The following is a 20,191-nucleotide window of genomic DNA, read 5'->3' on the forward strand; positions in this document are numbered from 1 at the left end:
CATTTAATTTGAAGGTAATTTACATTTGTAAAGTGATAACTATGGTGCAGCACAACAACAGAAATCATATCTAAATTTAAAGAAGAAAAAAATTACAAGATGTTGATAATCATTTCTATTAAATCAATTTTATTTGTAATAACTAGATATGATGTTTTGTTTTTTGAGATTAATAAACAAATAAATTTTGAAAAACGCTTTTGCTTTCGTTGATCTTATTTCTGTTAAAACTGCACGTTTTCTTTTCTTAGTTTGTTTTGTATCTTAGGTTCAGTTTATATGCTTGCATATTTATGTTTTTATTTGCATTTTCATTTTCATAATTTTGTTTGTTTGTTGTCATTTAGATGGTCATCAAGGTAGAGGTATTCCAGCAGCATATCAACACCGGGTATTGCCATATACATCTAACGGTATTTAGTTCCAGTCATGGTGTTCAAACTTTTTATCTTTCATTCTCTTTAGCCAGTCTCACTTTTCCTGGTGGTGGATTGCTGATACTCAAGAACACTCAGTTATCAAAGTAGATTATTTTGATGGTGAATTGTGATAATTGAAAATGGCATTTTGACAAATTAATAAATGTTAAGTTTTGTCTTCTGTCTTGTACAGATTAGCCTAGAGTATGTGCAAGGCAGATCTAAAAATGCTTCTGAATTAATGGTCGCTTATCTTATTAGTGATGCAAATTTATTCAAAATTCACTGAGCATGCTTCAACTGTCAAAGCTGAACCAAAGAAAGTTTATTAGCATTCTGGGAATTACAAAACTGACACGCAAAACAGTGTATTGACTTGCAGCAATATATTTTTAATTTGAATCCTAGGCTCTAGAGCACAGCACATACAATACCATCATTCGTGCCTTCATAAAAATATTACTTAAAAACAGTGTTCTACAGTATTTTGGTGATATGAGACTGATATCAAATTCATATTAAAATTTCACATTTATATTAAGTATTTTTTAGCAATTCTACTCTACTTCTACAAGTTCTACTCTTAAGATGATACTTTTCTTAAGACCAGGTGTTTATGGATAATTATACAACATTTATTGTGCAACTCTGGGAATTAACCCAATTATTGTAATAATTTGGAACAAAGGCACATTGTTAGGAGTCTGTGTGCATTGGAACATTATTCATAAGTTTTTGAAAATGACTTTTAAACAACATTAACAAACCAAATGGGTAGCCAAAACAAAATTCAGTTGTTCGGAAGATGCTTCTCAGACTTGATCTCAATTTGAATACTGTAGAATACTTTATATTCGCTTGGAATTTATTTTCGCTGAAGGGATGATTCCATGAAAGTAAAATCCAGCGAATATACTTTTTTTCCTATATTTCACATTAAACTCATCAAAAATCAGTGAAAATAAATTCCATACAAAATGCCCAAAAAGCCTTTTCAGCGAAAATTAATTCCAGCGAAAATAAAGTATTCCACAGTATATCATTCAATGCATTGTACCGATAGTATATATTCCACATATTCATGCCATTGAATATGTGTATAATAACAGGAAAATATCAGTGCTTGGGAATGTCATCTGAGAATGGAACTTGAAAGTACGGTATATGCAAGACAACAAACTGAAACTTAATACATTGTGATTCAGGGACGTATATCAAATTATGAACCCAAATTCAGATATTTATATCAGTCTCAAATATCAAAGAAAATATAGCACAAAACTAAACTAGCTTTTTCTTGCAGGAACTGTAAATACTAATACCTTATTTCATTTCTATATCTTTTGTTTTAACAAATTAATCTCTATGCTGTTTTGAGATTTGTATGATCGTAGAACTATAAAACAATTGTGTAATTTTCATTGTTCAACATTTTTGTGATTTAATTGTTTAAGGGCAATCCACTAAATGAAAGTGGTATCAAATTTCTTGGAAGTCACTGCGATTCTTGCGAAATGACAGTCAAATTTTCACTGTCACCCCCCCTCCCCCCATTCACAAAAATTGTTCTAATTATGAAATAACAGCCATTTACAGTATGTCTATTATTGATGCAACGATAAGCTCAATTCTTGAATGATTTGTGAAAACATTGCTATAGAATATCCTGTCTGAAGAAATTGTTTGTGTGTGAAACTTTTTTTACTGACACCAAGCTTTAAAAATCAAGGCACTGTCTGATTAATAACATAAATCTGCCAGTTCATAAAGTTATATATTTATATATTTGGATAGCTCCTTGTGAGCAGGATATTATTTGTGCGACATATGTACAATTTCACTTGGCCTAATAATTTTCTGGTATTTTTGTTCCATGTCGTCATACCAGGTTATAAAAGTTGCATTCCTTTACTTGTATATCTTTGAATCATACTACTGTGCAGCACACTAAATTCAAAATATTATCAGGGAAACTAAATTAAGCATTATCTGGAAATGAACTGCTTCGCCTGGTGTTGGTTTTAGCTATGTATTATAGAATATTCCCAGACCATGTATCCAGCAGGCTAACAATGGGAGATGGAATGAATTGTGTTTTGAAGCCATAAATAGTAATTCTTCTGAGCTGCTCTACAATACCATGAATCATGTATTTTTCAAGCTAATTTAGATGATTACTTTGCTAATCAAAGTTTTATAACCAGGCTAATCAATTATTAACCTAATGCGATTCATGCATTGAGACAAATTTGGTAAAATGTAATTGTGATTTCAAACTTTTTGACATTATATCCACTGTTATAAAATCTCATTATCTTTCAATGACCATTTTGTGTTTGCTTTTTGCATGGCATATTTGTTCTCATTTCATTGCATTCCATAGCAGATTACAGTGATCGTTCAAGACCATACATTAATCATCAACCATCAGCATTTCAACGGTATAGCCAACAAACTGATGAGCAGAATGACTTGAATGCCCCAGATCATCATCACCATCTCTCTGGTTATTATGATTCACTAGAAGACAGTGAGTCTTATAACTACCTCAAACCAGCTAAAGCAACACGTAACCCATTGTACTACGAGCATCCTGGTAATATGCTTTTTTTTTATACTAGTACATTGTAAAATTATTTTCCTAATGTAGAAAATATTTACCATGTCTTACAGCCAAATGTGCCCGCACAGTCCTTTATTCATTTTCATTTATTTTTATTTAAGTGTTCATTTTGTTAAATTATCTTCATTATAAATGAGTGCAGTATGATATTGGCATGCTTTGTGTGTTTACGTTAAGTGACCTTTGTCCTGTATGATCCTGGATTATTTTCTTAGACTTGTGGATGTTGCACCAAGACTAGGATGTAGTACATATACCGTTTTGAACCAGTATTGACCTGGTGTTGACAATGACCATTATGTACCGTACCAGTACTAGACTGACTTGAAATGTTTTCCTAATGGATGCATTGTTCTATCCATTGTACTGGTATGAGATACTATTTCACTTCTCAAATACATTAAACCAGACTGTCCACATGTGCTTTATTGGTAGTGTATGAATTTTATGTAAATGAAGGCGTTTCCATGTCAACTAAGTCATAATTTAATGATACAATATGCAATAAATATAATTTTTAGTTTATCAAATACAATCAAATACAAGTGACTCCAAACACAAATGGCACTTAGTGCCAAGTGGATCCAAATGTCTTGAAGAAGCCGGAGTGAAATATCATAAAAACAAGACAAACACTGGAAACCAGGTTAAAAAGACGATAAAATACTGCTACTATTTTATCATCTTTTTAACCTGGTTTCTAGTATTTGTCTTGTTTTTATGGTATTTCAATTTTTAGTTTGTGTGCTTCTGGGTGGGGGTGGGGGTGGGGGCGATGAATAATTAAAACATACATATAGCAAACGCAATCTTTTTGTTTTATCCCCCCCCCCAAATAAAAGTTTGCAAGTGTTAACAAATGAAACAAACATTGAATACAACTCTGTGCAGTTTTTGTAACTGAAATCACCTTCAACCCCGTCCTTCTAAACAAAGAGATTTAATTTGCTATACGCATGATTTATCAACAGCCCCTTAGAATTGAACTACAGTATTCTCAGGAGCGCACATCCAAGCATTTATCAACAACCCCTTAGAATTGAACTACAGTATTCTCAGGAGCGCACATCCAAGCATTTATCTCCACCAGGCAATCACAACCGGTGAAAACAATGGTCGAAAACTCTCAGAAAACTGTACTTTAGGCTAGATGTTGAGACTCCCCTGAACAGTGTAACAAGATTACCCCTACATGTGCAATATATATAAATTTGATTGCTCAGGTTTGCTTCAGAATTGAGTTTGTGCAGTTTTCTGGTCATAAGCTTTTTTCACTGGCTCTTCGACCGGCGTTCCACAGCAGGTCATAGAAATACAGTGGTGTGTGTCTTAGCAACATAGAACATTCTGTGACGTATCTCCGTCCCCAGAATATGTCTCCATCCCTGAATATCCTACTAAAACAGAATGTTGACCAGCACAGTACTTAATATCCTGTCAAAGTTTGTGCTAGTCTGGTGAACTTGCAAACTAGTTTTCATCCTGGCAAGTTTGTTAAAATGTGCCCTACATGTATATGCCAACCATATCAGATTTACTTCTTGACTGTACTGTACTGTACCTCCAATGCAAAATACTTAATAGACATACTGTACTGGATTGAGCTCTTTACTGAAGTACATGCTTTATTTAAATGACTTGCGAATGACTACTGCTGAATATGGCAGACACAGTGTGCAATAGAGATTACTCCCTTAAAAATGATTGTTTTTTATTATTAGCGAGTGGAATGGATATACCAGCATCTGCTGGACAGATAGACATTGACAATTGGACTTATGGAAACCAACAAATGAATGGTGGCAGACCTATGTCAACTGGAGCAGGATTTCCTCGTAATATAAATCATCTATATTAAAGGCCCACCTTGTCATACCTGGGCTAGCCTTGGAAGTGGAACTACTTTGTCATTGAATTTAGAAACAATTGTGAATGTATTACTTAATAAGCATTTTGATAAATAAGATTGAGAATTGCCTTATTTTGCAATTTGGGAGGACACGTACCCGGTACAGTAGTGATATCATAATTGTGGTTAAGTTCCTAGTAACTTGTATGACTGGAATATATTTGATTAAATTTTTAATACATTTATGCATAGACCCTCCAGTAGATAACTGGAGGGTCTATGATTTATGGGAACATTGGCCTCTATAAACAATAGTAGTGATAAACTCACCACAAGAGGGCGTATGTGTGTCAAAGTGCATATTAAATATATCCAATATAATCTTTTGCTCTTGTTGAAAATAAAAAGTACAGGACCCAAAAATCTAATGGATAAAAAGAGATAACTATTGATGCATTTTTTTTTCTGTGTGGATATAATATTTTTAAAAATGTCAATTTTTGTTGAAAAATCAATTTTTATTATTAAAAATCAGTATTGATGTTTTAAACTTGTACTCAATAATGTAATACACTTTTAGGAGTGGTGCTTGGTTAAAGTCTTCTAAATATTACTGTACCTGTATCTCAACACCATATATTAGCAATATTTTTATTATCAGGATTACAAGCTTAACCCCTTTGATAGCCATTGTCAAGTTTTGGCACCAACAACGAAATGATTGTGTACAAACTGCTCCTTATATGAAATGTTGATGAGAATTGACAACCTTTTGGTCAAAAACTGAATGCAGTATCTGAAACTGTCTGTATGGACCAAAATGATGATGAGATTTAGTGACAATTTTATAAAATGTGAAATATTTGCATTGAATTTTGGACAGGAAAAATATCTGGCAGTCAAAGGGATAAACTCTTTGGATGCTGGAATTTTTCACACCTACACTGTGTATTTTTCTACAATCGGGAAAACATAAAGCAAGTTCATTTGGCATTCAAGGGGTTTTGAAGTGCTATACTTTTTAGTTTAATAGATATTTTTAATTTTGCATTGTACTTACCTAATATAATCATTTTTTGTGTGTTATTTTCAATTGAAAGTTTTTAATAATTAGTACTGTAAAGTCTGTATTAGAAACTGCAGCTTCTATTAAAATGGCACCAGGCAACAGAGAAGATGCGGCTTATAATAGAGCTACACATGGTGATTTTTTGGTTCTCAATTGTTCAAAAAGAATGGGATGCGGCTTGTAATACAGATTTGACGGTACATTGTTTTATCGCTGCCATATCTAATTAATTTAATTAGGGCATTTATCTTGTCAAATGAAGCTTCATTGTTGCAATTATAATCTTACATATCATACATAATGTTTGGTTTAATATAGTGTTCACACTTGCAAAGAAAACCAGAACAGGAAAGGTATCAGTATTATTCAGTCTCTGGAATTACCATATGATAATTTTAAAAAAATAGTCAGATTTGTAGCGAAGCTGGTCTCAACAAATCTTACAACCTTATCGCAGAAACATACTATTCCAGTACAAAAGTGAACAAGGTTTTTATAACAGAGAAACAGGCAATATACAAGGTTGTGTTCCCTTTTGCATTATGGGATGTCTGTGCAATGTTGACACCAAAGATGTTGATTATGTATTCTAATTGAGTTATTGTATACAAGTCTTCATTGTCATTTATTTCATAGTATTCTATATTAACATGCGTGAGTCGTTATTTTACAAGGTCAAATTTACACCAGTTTCTTGCCGTCTCTGAAGTACCCGATGCTGCAAAATTTCCCCGGTTTATGCAGATTTGGCTTTTAGAACAATTGTAATCTTGCCAACCACGGGCAGTTTGCTCAGCATCCACACTTCAACCCTTATACATGATCATCAACAGTATTCGGTGCCACAGATAACAGAAGATATTTGTGAATTCCATATATGTAGGCATGTTCTACACATTTCAATGGATATATTCAGGTACACCAGTATTATCTAACTTTTCACAGGCTTATATACCAGTAAGCTTATTAAAAACGTATTAATTTCTCAGTAACATTGTACTGCCGTACTTTTAGGTTAATACTCGAAAAACATTTGTGACTGCCAAATTACTACCATGACCTCAACAATTTCATCTCAAAAAGGTGTGGTCATAGCACTCTGCAGTGGTTTGGTTTGATTTGTTGGCATATCCTAACAGACGTACAAATTATTGGAACAGAATAAAGTAAAGGCCTACATAAATAATCAGTTTTGTTGTATAATTTTAAATGATGTTGGCAAATTATTTTTTTACTTTGTGAAACAATAAAATTAAAGAATATCTTGTCTAATGAAAGCTCATTTGTCTGTTGTATGATTTTTACATGCATTGATTATTCCTTTGTATGGAGATGACATAGCTTGATTGAAAGGCAACTACCACGAGGTTGTACTCCCATTGATGCATTTGTAAAAGGCAAAATTTAATACAAATAAAACTCATACATCTGTCACTGCACGCCATAAGTTACAGCATAATTTTGTGGGGTATTTTCATCCTACCATATAAGAAAATGTGAATTCCAAATATGGAATGATTACGCACGTAATCATTCTCTATTAATAAAAACAAACGTGGCATTCGCGAGGGTTTTCTGCATTCCTATGATGTATCCTTGGAAGGAAAAAATGTATACCTAATAAGGTTATTTCCGGGATACCTCAAAGTATGCACTAAAACAGTATGCGGTCGCATCGACCTCCGCTGCGTGTGTCTGTCAATACTCTCGCTGTACTGTCTCCGTGCATACTCATAATAACCTTGTATGATTGCTTTGGTACCATGGATTTACCTGCATGATTACTTTCACTCCATGAAATCTACGTCACGAGTGTGTGTGTGTATATTATACATGTATACATGAGATATATTTTATTACAAATCTACCTATACCAAATTGCTATACAATTGAAAATCTATAGACTAAGAGTACATACTATCAAGGTGTTTGGATAAATGTTTGAAGACTTTGGTTTTAAATGTTTTACATTCTCAATCGTGTATATATATATATATATAATAAGGTAAACTGTTGAAGCCTAGCCCAGATGAGAAGTTCAAGTGATTCTTGAATCAGAATTATGTACCAGTATATTCACTTGACAGTTTTTCAATAAAGAATATATACAATACTCAAAGAACTGAAATATGTACATCATATAGAAGTATATACTTAATGAATTTACAAGTTTAGTATTCAATAGTTTTTTTCATATCAAGGTAATTGCTGCATCAATAAGACGTCCCCTGTGACAAGTGGAAATTATACCGGTAATTAAGATTTCAAGTAGAAAAATCAATTTTCATGAACTAAAAATATAAAATAGCCTCTGTTGTGAGAAACATCAAAAGTATAAGAACTAAATGTTAAAACATTGGAAACTCAAGCAAAAGACCATATCACACATTAAGAAAAATAGTTTTTTTCAGTGAAAATGTGCTGTATCAAAGTAAAATAATAATAAATTAAACAAATTTCAGACACATAAATAACAAAATTTATAAACTGACAGAAACTTACATGATAGACATAACAACCTGAGATAAGAATCAACAGTAACAGTACTTTAATCCAGGAAACTTGGGGAATACTGTGTAAAATTGCATTTCCACTGATATGTTGAGATTGTGAATAGGAATATAAGTAGACACCTTAAATTAGGCTAGATTTGTAAAACAGACACTGAGTTAGGAGACTATTTGTCATTGAAAGTCAATTACATTGTAGATACCGGTATGTCTGTCTTAGGGATGAGACCCTTCAGTACTCTCCAAAGTGAGGGGAGTGAAATCTACTTTTAATACATTTTTAAACATTGTGTTTTCCCATTTTGTTATAAAAGTGTTCCATATATTTGCAATAGGGGAATGCAATTTTAATTGAAGATTGTATGACGCATTATGCAAATGAAGACATTATTATTCTATAAATATTGTGACAATTATTACTGACTATCTAGGAATGAATATCTCTGTCAATGTTGGTGCGGTTATATTTTTGTTAACAATCCTCAGCCCTAAGTCGTCAGTTTCTGTATAACTTGATTCAATCATTCGATGTCTGTCAAATTTTCTCTTCCATTGTATGGCTAAAGCCGTTGCTTGCATTTCGTCACATGTCTCTTCTTCAGGTGGCTCTTGTAAACCCTTATGAAAACAGACGCAACGAAAACATGAACTTTCAGTGATTGTTAATCAATATCACAAATTACTTTTATGAAATTCAGGCAATTAAAATATTTCGCATTCAAATTGGCACAAGTTTACTGCCCCCCCCTCCCTAACAGTGTTCCATTTACTACCATCATTGAGTTCACTGTTACGCAGACCTATGTAACCATGGGAATGGAACACCAGTTTGGAGAAAAACCAAGCCATGTGACTCACTTGTTCTCAACAGCCATTTCAGTGTAAAGTCTACACAAATGGCAAATCTTAAAATAATAATAAAATGTGCCATCAAATAAATCCCAAAACCACAAAAGCCATTGTTTCATACAGTAACTTTAATAACTACAATAAAAAGTAAAAATAAAGCAACTTTGCCTTTGACAACCTTGTTTTGTTCGAATACAACTAATTAAAACTTGAAATATAATTTACCTTGACACAAGCAGTTTCCGCTGCTTTTAATGTTTTCATCACTGCCTGCATGAGATTTTCAGAATTTTTAACCAGGACAACATCAGTACTCTTGTCTTCAGGTGTGGCTGCTTTAACACTAGCAATAATGCTTAGTTGTTTACCAAAGGACGGAATCTGTTCACAACAGTGTAATAAATCTTCACAGAATCTACAAAGAAATAGAATATACCCAACAAAATCATTTTATATTCATTTGTTTGATAGACAGGGACGAATGCAGGATTTGGGGGGGGGGGGTCTGGAATTCGAATTGAATTGTGGCATATGCATGTATGAGTAACAGTTTTAAAGATGCAGTATTTTGTTTTAGTGTTACTATTTGGTACTGTGTGTCAATGAACAAATTAGATTATGACTGTAAACTAACACAAAAGCATTAGTTAAATGGAAAATGAGAAAAATACTCAATATGCATATGCAGTGATCGTTTTTTGTACATACCAAAATAACCAGTGCATATTTATATTTATAAAAAATTACTTCATTTTATCAAACAAATACCCAGATGTGTGGTAAAGAACGGTGTTTTCATTTCTGAAATAAATCATATTATTATACATCTGTCACCAAAAGTTACAGTGTGCCGTAATTTTGCGGTATTTTACAGGGTATTTTCATCCTACCATATAAGAAAATGCGAATTCCAAATATGGAATGATTACGTGTGTAAGCGGTTCTCTAATAATAAAAACAAAAATGGCTGCCATCAGGGTTTGACCGGACTCTAGTTCGCTAATTCTGTTCTAAACTTATGCACGAAGTATGCACAAAGACAGTATTGAGTATCGACCAACGCGCAGCAGTATCAAACAACAATACTATAAATTACATGTTTTTGTCCATGTTGCATCTTTAAATAGTGGTGATGTTGACCAGCAGTGGATGAAGTCCACCAGAAAGCAGACAATTTCAATGAACTGTTTTATTCAAGTGAAAAGTATGGTAAATATTTAATTGATTCAGCAAATAAATTTATAGAAGTAGTCGAAAAATAAATTATTATAGTTGAAGAAGCCTTATATGTATATGATTAGTTAAAAGATTTGTTGCTATAGTTACCTTTTATCCACACAGTATTTTGCAATAATTCTGGCAAATCTGACAATAACCAGTCCATTAGCTGCAATGGCCTTAGCTGTGTTGATAACTTCCTCTTTGCTCTGTAAAGTCCATTATTCAAAATTAGTTTTATTGTGAAATATATAATAAAAATATAGATATCCATACTGTAGAAGGGGAAGGAACTGTTCTAAGATTTAATGACGACTATTAATTATCAAATTTCAAACTTTTCATTAGACTACATTAGACCATATATCACTAATAAAATAACACAGTGAAACAAGTTTGACCTTGCCAACAGAGTTCTTTAACCTAACATGCACACATCATATTCAACCTACAATGACAACAGCAACACTATAACCTATAACTATATCTGCATTAATATTAAAGGAAATAAATAGTATTTTAGATATTTTACATTGGTTTAGTTTTTTCATCACAAATTCACATAAAATAGTCCAGTTTATAGTCTGCATTTTCCTTCAGAAGATTGGGACAAAAACAAACAAACTGAAAATTACAATTCATTTCCAAAAATACTATTTAAAAAATAATTTGGGCAAGAAAGTTTGGTGGTGAAAAGGCTAGACACTAGACTTACTGTTAATGATCCCTTGCCTCTACTAAAGTCAGCCATATCATACATCTGGCCAGACATCGTTTTGGCGACTTTCACTATAGCGTTGTTTTCATCTTCCCATCGATCTGCTTCCTGTTGTAAAACCAGTGCAGCCGCTGCCAGGGACGATGAATACCGATTACCAAGAAACGATTCCCATTGTCGACCAGGTTCTGGTTCAAGGAAACTATGACTGCTGGAGAAGTCTGGTTTTGGTGTTGTTGTTGTCGATGTTGTACCAGCAAAACCACTGTAGATGAATCAACAAAATTATACCATGTTAGAATTATCCTCAAACTTAATAAAGATTAATATTTTAAACTGTACGGTGATCCAACATTTTCTTAGTTGGAGCATGCCAATCCAAAGTGACAAATATGCGTAATTTCTGCCAGACTAATATTTCAGGAAATTAAGATATAAATGGAGTCATAAAATAGAAATTCTAAAAAGTAAAACATAGCAAGTCTCATCAAGTTCCCACTGAAGTATTTGAACCTAAATAATGTTGATATGAACACTTTAACCTAAATCAAACATTCCCTTGCCTGAAACTTTATCCTTACTGTAATTCCATTCCATAACTTACCAGTGGTGACAGATGAGGACATATAGAACTAAATCCCCAAACATTTACTATTATGCAATTGATTTCATTTATACTTTTTTTGTGAGAAAGTTTAAGAATTATAGTATAAAGAGAGTCAAATCAACTGCCATTATGTCCTAACATGATGTAAATTTAGTGCGTCTACTATCGTGAGATCTTAATCTTTGAATATTAGACGAATGACTCAGTCTTGAGGGCTGTGAGCGTGCCTAACATACGGGTCAGTATTTGCATGCGAGTTCCCATGGTAATCTAATGAAGTCATGGAGACAGCCAATTCTGCAGTCATTTTTGAGTGCACTAGGAAGGGCATTCTGAATGGCTGGATTCTAGGCTAAGCATGATGTGAGGCAAACAAGTGTTATTCAAAATTGATCATAAACATTTAAAACTTTAAGTTTGTAATCATTTTATCATTGATTGAATCTACAAACATACTACTAGTTACGACCTAATATGTCAGGTCAATAAAACTTGAAGTGACCTTTGACCTATGTATCACATATTTCGCTACATGTAAATGACAACTGAGTCTCACCTTGTTTTCCTATATCTGTTCATGTTAAAGCAGAAAAAGGACGAATGATGTTTACAAATCAAACAACATTGATGTCTCTTAAGTAACCCGTCACCAGGCATTCCCATCAGCAGTATCACCAAATTCATTCATTCAATTCAAATATTTTCAATTATTTTAATTGCAACAGATTTCAAATTACTCCTATGTTTAGAGAAACATTTAAACTCTGGTAAATACCGGTACTTTTACTATCTTATCACCTAACTGTATGTAATACATTCCATATACTAATTGTCAACATTTCATAACACAAGCAACATGACAGACTAATCTAATCATTAGCAAATTGTCTTAACTTTTTCTGCACTTCTAAAAACTTTCAGGTAAAAGTTTCAAAATTATTTTATGTTTGTTAATAATCTCTTGATTGGGTTTGGATCACAATTATATAATTTTACATTACATATAGGCTTTAGAAAGTAAATAAATAATTAATGCTATGCAAGCACTAATTTAAGGTTGCATTTCCACTTTGAAAGTTTTTAAGGTACTATATCCCCTAACCATATGTAAATATACAGTGACCCCTCGCTAAGTCTTGCCTCGGTAAGTCACGTTTCGGCCAAGTCGCAAGTACTTGGATGGCTCCCAAAATGTCTATTGTGTTTTGACGGCAGTTTTGAAGTACAAAGACTAATGTTTCGTTGCATAGTGTATTTAACTAACCATTAATGAGAAAACTTAACACCTACTGTCCGTCAATTACTGAGATACAATGGGTGACAGCTACCTTACTCAAGGTGTCAACAGGGGTGTCGAGTAGCGGCCATTCATCCTTCTCGGCCGGTCCCCCTTTGATATACCTCTAAAAAACAATGAAATCTATCCAGTCTGTCTGTACGCCATAAACGATCGATCGTATCGAGAAAAGGTGAAACCAAGTCAAGGGTTGCACGTGACCTAGCAGTCGGTGAGTCCACTATTCGTGGGTGCGTAAAATATGAAGAAAAGCTGAAGAAATTTTGACCAAGAGGCGGAACTGAACAGAAAACGTGTGAAATTATCCGACAACGATGACATTGATAAAGCTGTTTACATATGGTTTCTTCAAGAACGGTCTGCCTAAATTTCATTCTCTGGTCCTATCACCCAATGCAAAGCACGTATCCTGCATATACCATCAAATGTCGAAATTGTAGACAACATGAATTTAATAGGAACACCTAAATTAGACTACATTTATAAACAATGGAAACTTGTGTACTTTTTCACCACCAGACTTTCTCGCCCTAAATGTTTTTGCACCTTTTTTCTTATATTCCTCAATATTTATGAAAATGAATTCTAATTTTGTAGCCAACAGACAAAATTTGAGTCAATCTTCAGTTTTTACCAAATCTTCTGAAGGAAAGTGCAGACTATAAACGGGACTATTTTGTGAATTTGTAAAGAAAAGAGGGAACTGGTAGTGAAAAGGTTAAGTTAAAAGGCTTTGTTTGTCCTGGAAGGTCAATTACATAGTAGGTATGTTTGTCTGAAGGATAACCTCTCCAGTAATGGAGGGTGGGAAAGTGAGAACGACTTTTCATATAACATATTTTATGTTTTAACTGAAACAGCATCATTATTACACATTTTATGTTTCTATCTTGTTATGGGAGAAATGTTTCACATATTTTCAAATTAGGAATGCAACTTTAACACATTAAGGGAAATGAAACGATTCCAAAAGAAGAAAAAAAAGTTTATCCAAGCACAGTTTAATAGTCAGACGTGATTAGATCAAAAGACTAATAATTCAGTCTCGGCTTTACTAGATGCACTAAAGGATAATCACAAAATGCCATTCTAGTTATTTCTTTAAGACTACCGGGGTACATACATGATGCCACTATGTTCATGCTTTATGAAAATTATCAGTAGTCACATGTCAGGCTTACCTTATGGTGATTGGCTGTGTTCTGTGAGGACTGAAACAAAACAAAGAACAAATAATGTCAAGTAATGTAATGTCAGTGTTAGCCAGTGTTTAATGTAGCGAGGTCTTCTATGTTGAAAAATCTGCATTGTTAGTATAATTTGTTTTAAAATTATTAGTTGAACTATTGTTTTTGTTTTCAGGATTTTTTACCCTGCTCTTAACACAATGCTTGAGATGTCATTATTTTTTTTCCATCTATTTTGGCTAATCAGATATATAGAGACAGATATACGAGACAAACTTTCCGACATTGCTGTCTATAAATATTGGTGTCTCACTAAGGGACGACGTCAAAAGATCGATGTCGGATAAAAAACTTATTTCCTTTAGTTTGGGGGTGGGGGGTTTTGACCTCAAAAAGTTCCCATCCTACAAAAACGATTTTATTTTTTAATGAAGTCAAAAAAATCTTGGAGTATTTGGAGTTCGTTTTTTTCTATCCAATCATGAACAGAAATAACCGAAAAAGGAAAAAAAACAGAAAAATGGTTTGGTTCGAATGTAAATCTGTGCGTCAAATGAGATGCATTTGTAAAATCTTTTTACACCCACCCGACAACCAACTGCTATGCAATACTACTGCCCGATTATCAATTTGTATTTAATGGTGAATGTAGTCTGATGCCATGACCAATATTTATCAATTAAGTTTCAGTGGGGGGTAGGGGGGTTTGGAAAAAAACTAAAGGAATTAAGTTTTTTAAACCGACGTCGATCTTTTGACGTCGTCCCTAAAGGTTGGACATTGAAATAACATCTTGTGGTGGAGTCTTCCTGTCACATGCAAAGAGTTTATTCATAAAAAAATAAGTACTGTAAATGCATTAAATATTCACTGGGTTTTAATTTCGCTATTTTAGCTGAAGTAAAAGTCGCCAAATTAAATTCATGTGAACATGTGGAATAACAATAGAACTTGTTGTTTCCCTGCTTGTGAACTTAAAATTCAATGCAATTGTTCAAAACATTAAAATAAATGCTAGTGAGATTTAAATGGTTTTACAATATACAAGATAAACTTTTGGACCTTGCTATCTCACATTGGTTGGACTTTGAATTAACATGTGGACAATCTTGTGGTGGAGGACTCCTGATATCATAAGTTGTACTTGACAAATAAGTATTCTATCTTTATGGGCAAGGTTATAATGGTTGGGCTATGCTATTTAATAGTACCTCCCCAGACAAAAAAAGATAGGTACCTGATAGTGAGTAAGCTATCATTGGCCGAGTTTTCAGGTGATTTATTTGGTGTTCTAGAAGGTGACGTCTTTGTTGATGATCGCGACTCCCTGCTGTTGCTCACTTGTGTGCTCAAACAACTTGATGGAGAACCCTTGGAACTGAGTGACGTGGAACCCTGTGGACTCAATGATTGAGGAGCTGTAGAACGCTGCCCCCTCACAGATTTCTCTCCATCACGTTCTGCATCTATAGAGTGTTTTAGGAATCTAACGTTCTGCGGAGTAGACGTTACAGGCATTGTACTTGGCAGTGGACTACTATGCATGTGAGTCATTGAGTAGGGCAGATATGGGGTTGCCATGGGAATAGGTGGATGAATAGATGTGGAGGGAGTTGATGTTATTACAGGTAGACCCAGTGAGTGGATGGTGGAATCTAATGATAAAGTGACATCCTGCATTGTTGTGTCTCGCAAAGTACGGAAAACATTGATAACATCTACAAGATAAATAAAATACAAAAATGTTATATTTAAGTACACACTATCATGATGACAGCATCAACATTAGACCCCTGGTAGTCATGCCACGTCCTGTTTAATATGGACCCCATACCAAATGTTTATTTGCACAAAATTTGAATACTCGCTGCATGATAAATAACCATGCACTGCCCCTTAAGTGAGGTATAAAGGGTATACAATCACATATTCACAGTCAAAAATCATAGTACCTGTAACAGCTTTTTGATCAGCCTTTGGGATATCCAGTAATGTTCGAACTAACTGATGTACATTACATGCCCATTGTCTTTTAAGATGTTGAAAGTCGTCCAATGAAATTGATGAACCATCTGAAATAAGCAACGAATTATCAATCCATATACTGAACAGAACAAATATTTTAAAAGTATAGAATTGACTTGAAACAAGTAAAAGTTGTTATCTACTAGTCCATAACGATTATGCAAATCCAGCAAATCAAAGCCAATACACCAGTAAACATACCTGCCATGTTCCTGCCCTGTGCTAGGATTTGTGGTGTCAGCTTACACAGCATATCAACACAAGAAAACACTGCATATTTAGGTGGTGATGCTGGAATCGCTTTCACAGCTCTATTACAATCTTGTCTGGCTTTGGATACTTTAGCGGAAAGTTCATCAGCATAGTTCTGATATTCATCCATCAAACTCTCTCTTGATCTACCTGTAATAAATACAAATTATTTTAATATAAATTTCTTGATTGCCTGTAGAACAAGTTGTCAAATGTTCCAGTTAACATTCTGACTCAACAGTCTAGAACGGCAAAAAAGAACTATGAAAGAATTGAAGATACCATCACGAAATGAGAGACGTCCGCCTATAGTAACTTTTGTGTATAATATCAAAGAAATCGGACTTGTAGTTTTTAACAAGAAGTCAAAAACATTTTACCAATAATGACAAAAAATATTCATCAAAATTAGAAAATTCAAGATATCACCACGAAATAAACAAATCCGAGAAGAGGTCCACCTGTAGTGTCCATATGTATATTATAAAAGCAATCGGCTTTCGGTTTTCAAGAAGAAGTCAAAAATATCACTTTATACCAAAAATGACAAAAATATTCACCATAATTATAGAATTGAAGATATCATCATGAATCTAAGTGGGGTCTACCCAAGGTACATATACAAGTATCGAAGCAATCCGGTCTACAAAGTCAACATACTCCAACCTCGGTGACAACAAAATAATGTTCTTCATAATTTACCAATTTTTTTTTCTATTGCTCAACAGATGTTTTTCAAGTGGGTCTTTAATTTGAAATACTGTAAAACCATTAATTTTCACTATTTTGATGTTTTGAGAATTGAGTTGTAAGTTCAAAAACTTGGCAAGGTATTATTGTTATCTATTAAACATGTCCATGTGGATTTTAAAATTAAAAAACTGTGAATAATTAAATAAAAAAGAATTCCACTAAACCTACCTTTAGCCTGGTTGACAGCGAGGGCAGCACCAACCAGTCTGTCTATGGGCACAGTCATTCCATTACTTAATTCATCAATAACTGATTCCAACAATTTGATCTGAATATAGAATTGATTGCAACTTTAATCATGGATGTCAATGAAAGTACAAGCTTCAGGTATTCCTGTGAAATGCTAAGTAATAGCTTACTTATCGGTACTACTATAAAGTGATTTCATTTTGTGACACAAATTTTACAAAATTGGGAAAATCACATAAATTTTGAAGCAATTCACTGGGGCTCGTTACACTTTCTTGAATAAATTTTGCATATCGGATAGCCATAACCATTGCTGCTTCAAAAATATTTCAATAGTTTGCAATGAGCATCCACAGAGTTCTATAGGGTTTGATCGAAACAAATTTACCGTAATCGACACACATGAAATTAAAGCAGAAATATTAATTTGTAAGTTCAAGAGTATCACAGCGATTTTCTTGATATTAAAGCGAGGGAGTCGTCACCTGCGCATGCGTCAGATGGCCATAGCGGGTCATTGTTTACAAACAAGCGTTTACCCATGAGTCTTTGCGTTTTTAGCATTTGTTGTAATTCCTGCGCATATGCAGATAACAACCCTCTCGCTTTAAGCCGGACACTTCAAGTGACTGAATCGCATATATTTACTTCTGAGTTAGCATTGGGTGATTTGCATATCAGTAATGTATGCAAGATTACGGTGTTTTCCCCAAACCATGCTTGAACTTTCAAGAAAACAATAGAAAGGGTATTGATATGGTAATTATTCCTATTGAAACAAAAAGAGTATTCAAATTAGATAATGTTATATGCAAATTGACCACCATGGTTAACAATTGAAGCACACGGTTGATTATCGGTTTAATTTTAAGTTTATTTATTTTTTAAGTGGATTAAAAAGACAATTGGAAACAATAGACAGATTATTTATTTAAACAACAAGAACAATAGTATTCCATGATTCCATTGGTATAACTCGAATGATGTTACCACAATCTACCAGTGATTTGACTTGATACATTGGTTGTGATGTATGCCCATCAACTTATTACATAAAGTCATGTAATAAAACAGGTAAAACACAAATACAATGTGGATACTAAGTATCAACAATTTTGAAGTAAACTTACTTTCAATGCCCACTGTCTTTGAATGATTGCAATATCCAGACTCAATCTGCTTCTATCATTGTGGTTAGAATGTATTACTTCATTCAATATATCCATCAATTTATTGACAGACTCACAAATACCAGTTACAGAATCAATCTTTGCCTCATCTTCAAGCCTATGGAGAAAGAAGAATTAAAAGAATAAATTTTGCAACTCTGTTTTATGTACATGTATCAAGAGTCTAGCTACAATTGTACTGTATGTGATCCTTTCATTTATATTACATCAAAGTCACTATACATCTAATTTTTTCACAGTAAGGTCAGACTTTTTTATTAGGCAATTTTTTTGAGGAGGGGGGAAAAAAATAAAATCAATTCTTTTTTTCCATTTCACGTATAACCTTGTTTCTCATCTGCGCGAGACTTTGGTACTTTGATCATGATACTCCCACGAAAATGCATCTTGGGTTTGTTATGCGGCGGGCGGAAAAAAATGAAGATAAATATAAGGTTTTTTTAGCAATTTTTTGCACTTACTTCATTTTTGGCTCCAGTTCATTCGGTGGGTTTGCAAAACAAGGGATAATAAAAGTCTGGCCTAAACTGCAGTCAAATATTGAAAACTAAGCCATTACTTACCCTTCAATAACTTTATTTACCATATCAGAGATTTTAGTTGAATATGCTGCCATGTCTTTTACTTGACTTTCTAAATCATCTGTTCTGTGTTCTACAAAAGAAGTTTCTAAATCCATATTCCTCAGTGGTATTCCCGCTGTGATTCTGTCCAAACCATGCATCAACTCAAAGCATTTCACAGACCACAGCTGTATTTTCTCTTTTAGAACAGAATCCTTTGATTTATCATCTAGGATAAAATAAACAAATTAGCTGTTGTGGTCCCCTGTTTTTGTTTATTTTTAAATCTATTTTGTTTATAAAATTACAAATTCCATAACTATAGTAAGACATTGCTATAAGTAAGTTCTGCACTAATCAATGAATAATTTTTAGTTGCGTCAATGACGTGCCAGTGAATTAGCGAACTAGTTGTGTCACATCAAATCTTTGTGTGCAGTGGAGTGCACACTGGTGGTCAATGAATAGAAGACATCCCCTGCATAGACAGAATTGCTTCCATGGAACTATAATGGATGATCAACACATCTAAATAATATGAGGTTATTACGAAGATACCTCATGCACGAAGACAGTACAGTGGGAGAATCGACCGACGCACAGCGGAGGTCGATGCAACGGTGTACTGTCTGAGTGCATACTTTTAGGTATCCTCATAATAACTTTATTATTATACATCTTTTCCTTCCAATGGTACATCATGGTATGCCGAAATCCAAAAAGTTTAGAACAAAATCAGCGAACTTTTTTGTGTGGAGTCTGGTCAAACCTTGCTGGCAGCCATGTTTGTTTTTATTATTACAGGATGCTTATGCGCGTAATCATTCCATATTTGGAAATCGCATTTCCTTATATGGTAGGATGAAAATACCC

At 33.7% G+C, this 20,191-nt stretch overlaps 2 protein-coding genes across 4 annotated transcripts in view; one reads left to right on the forward strand and one right to left on the reverse strand.

Annotated features, from left to right (window-relative positions):
* LOC100329053 (prominin-like protein) overlaps window positions 1–7,237 on the forward strand; it is a 65,153-nt gene extending 57,916 nt beyond the window's left edge. For 2 of the 3 annotated variants that reach the window (XM_085504274.1, XM_085504276.1), the window contains 3 exons: window positions 348–413; window positions 2,803–3,015; window positions 4,764–7,237. In XM_085504274.1, the coding sequence (XP_085360400.1) occupies window positions 348–413; window positions 2,803–3,015; window positions 4,764–4,900 (416 nt within the window). In that variant the 3' untranslated portion in view covers window positions 4,901–7,237. The remainder of the gene's footprint in view (window positions 1–347; window positions 414–2,802; window positions 3,016–4,763) is intronic. The other variant, XM_085504275.1, reaches the window with a different exon arrangement.
* A 561-nt stretch (window positions 7,238–7,798) lies between these two features.
* The window catches only part of LOC100368833 (uncharacterized), a 34,171-nt gene continuing 21,778 nt past the window's right edge, over window positions 7,799–20,191 (reverse strand). The window contains exons 17-27 of the mRNA XM_085504273.1: window positions 19,319–19,547; window positions 18,696–18,852; window positions 17,541–17,644; window positions 16,573–16,769; window positions 16,299–16,418; window positions 15,584–16,064; window positions 14,341–14,370; window positions 11,253–11,520; window positions 10,646–10,746; window positions 9,545–9,734; window positions 7,799–9,088 (exon numbers count right to left, since the gene is read on the reverse strand). Of these exons, the coding sequence (XP_085360399.1) occupies window positions 8,894–9,088; window positions 9,545–9,734; window positions 10,646–10,746; window positions 11,253–11,520; window positions 14,341–14,370; window positions 15,584–16,064; window positions 16,299–16,418; window positions 16,573–16,769; window positions 17,541–17,644; window positions 18,696–18,852; window positions 19,319–19,547 (2,072 nt within the window). The 3' untranslated portion in view covers window positions 7,799–8,893. The remainder of the gene's footprint in view (window positions 9,089–9,544; window positions 9,735–10,645; window positions 10,747–11,252; window positions 11,521–14,340; window positions 14,371–15,583; window positions 16,065–16,298; window positions 16,419–16,572; window positions 16,770–17,540; window positions 17,645–18,695; window positions 18,853–19,318; window positions 19,548–20,191) is intronic.

The sequence above is a fragment of the Saccoglossus kowalevskii genome, chromosome 10 (assembly GCF_978046115.1).
Source record: "Saccoglossus kowalevskii chromosome 10, keSacKowa6.1, whole genome shotgun sequence".
NCBI lineage: Eukaryota > Metazoa > Hemichordata > Enteropneusta > Harrimaniidae > Saccoglossus > Saccoglossus kowalevskii.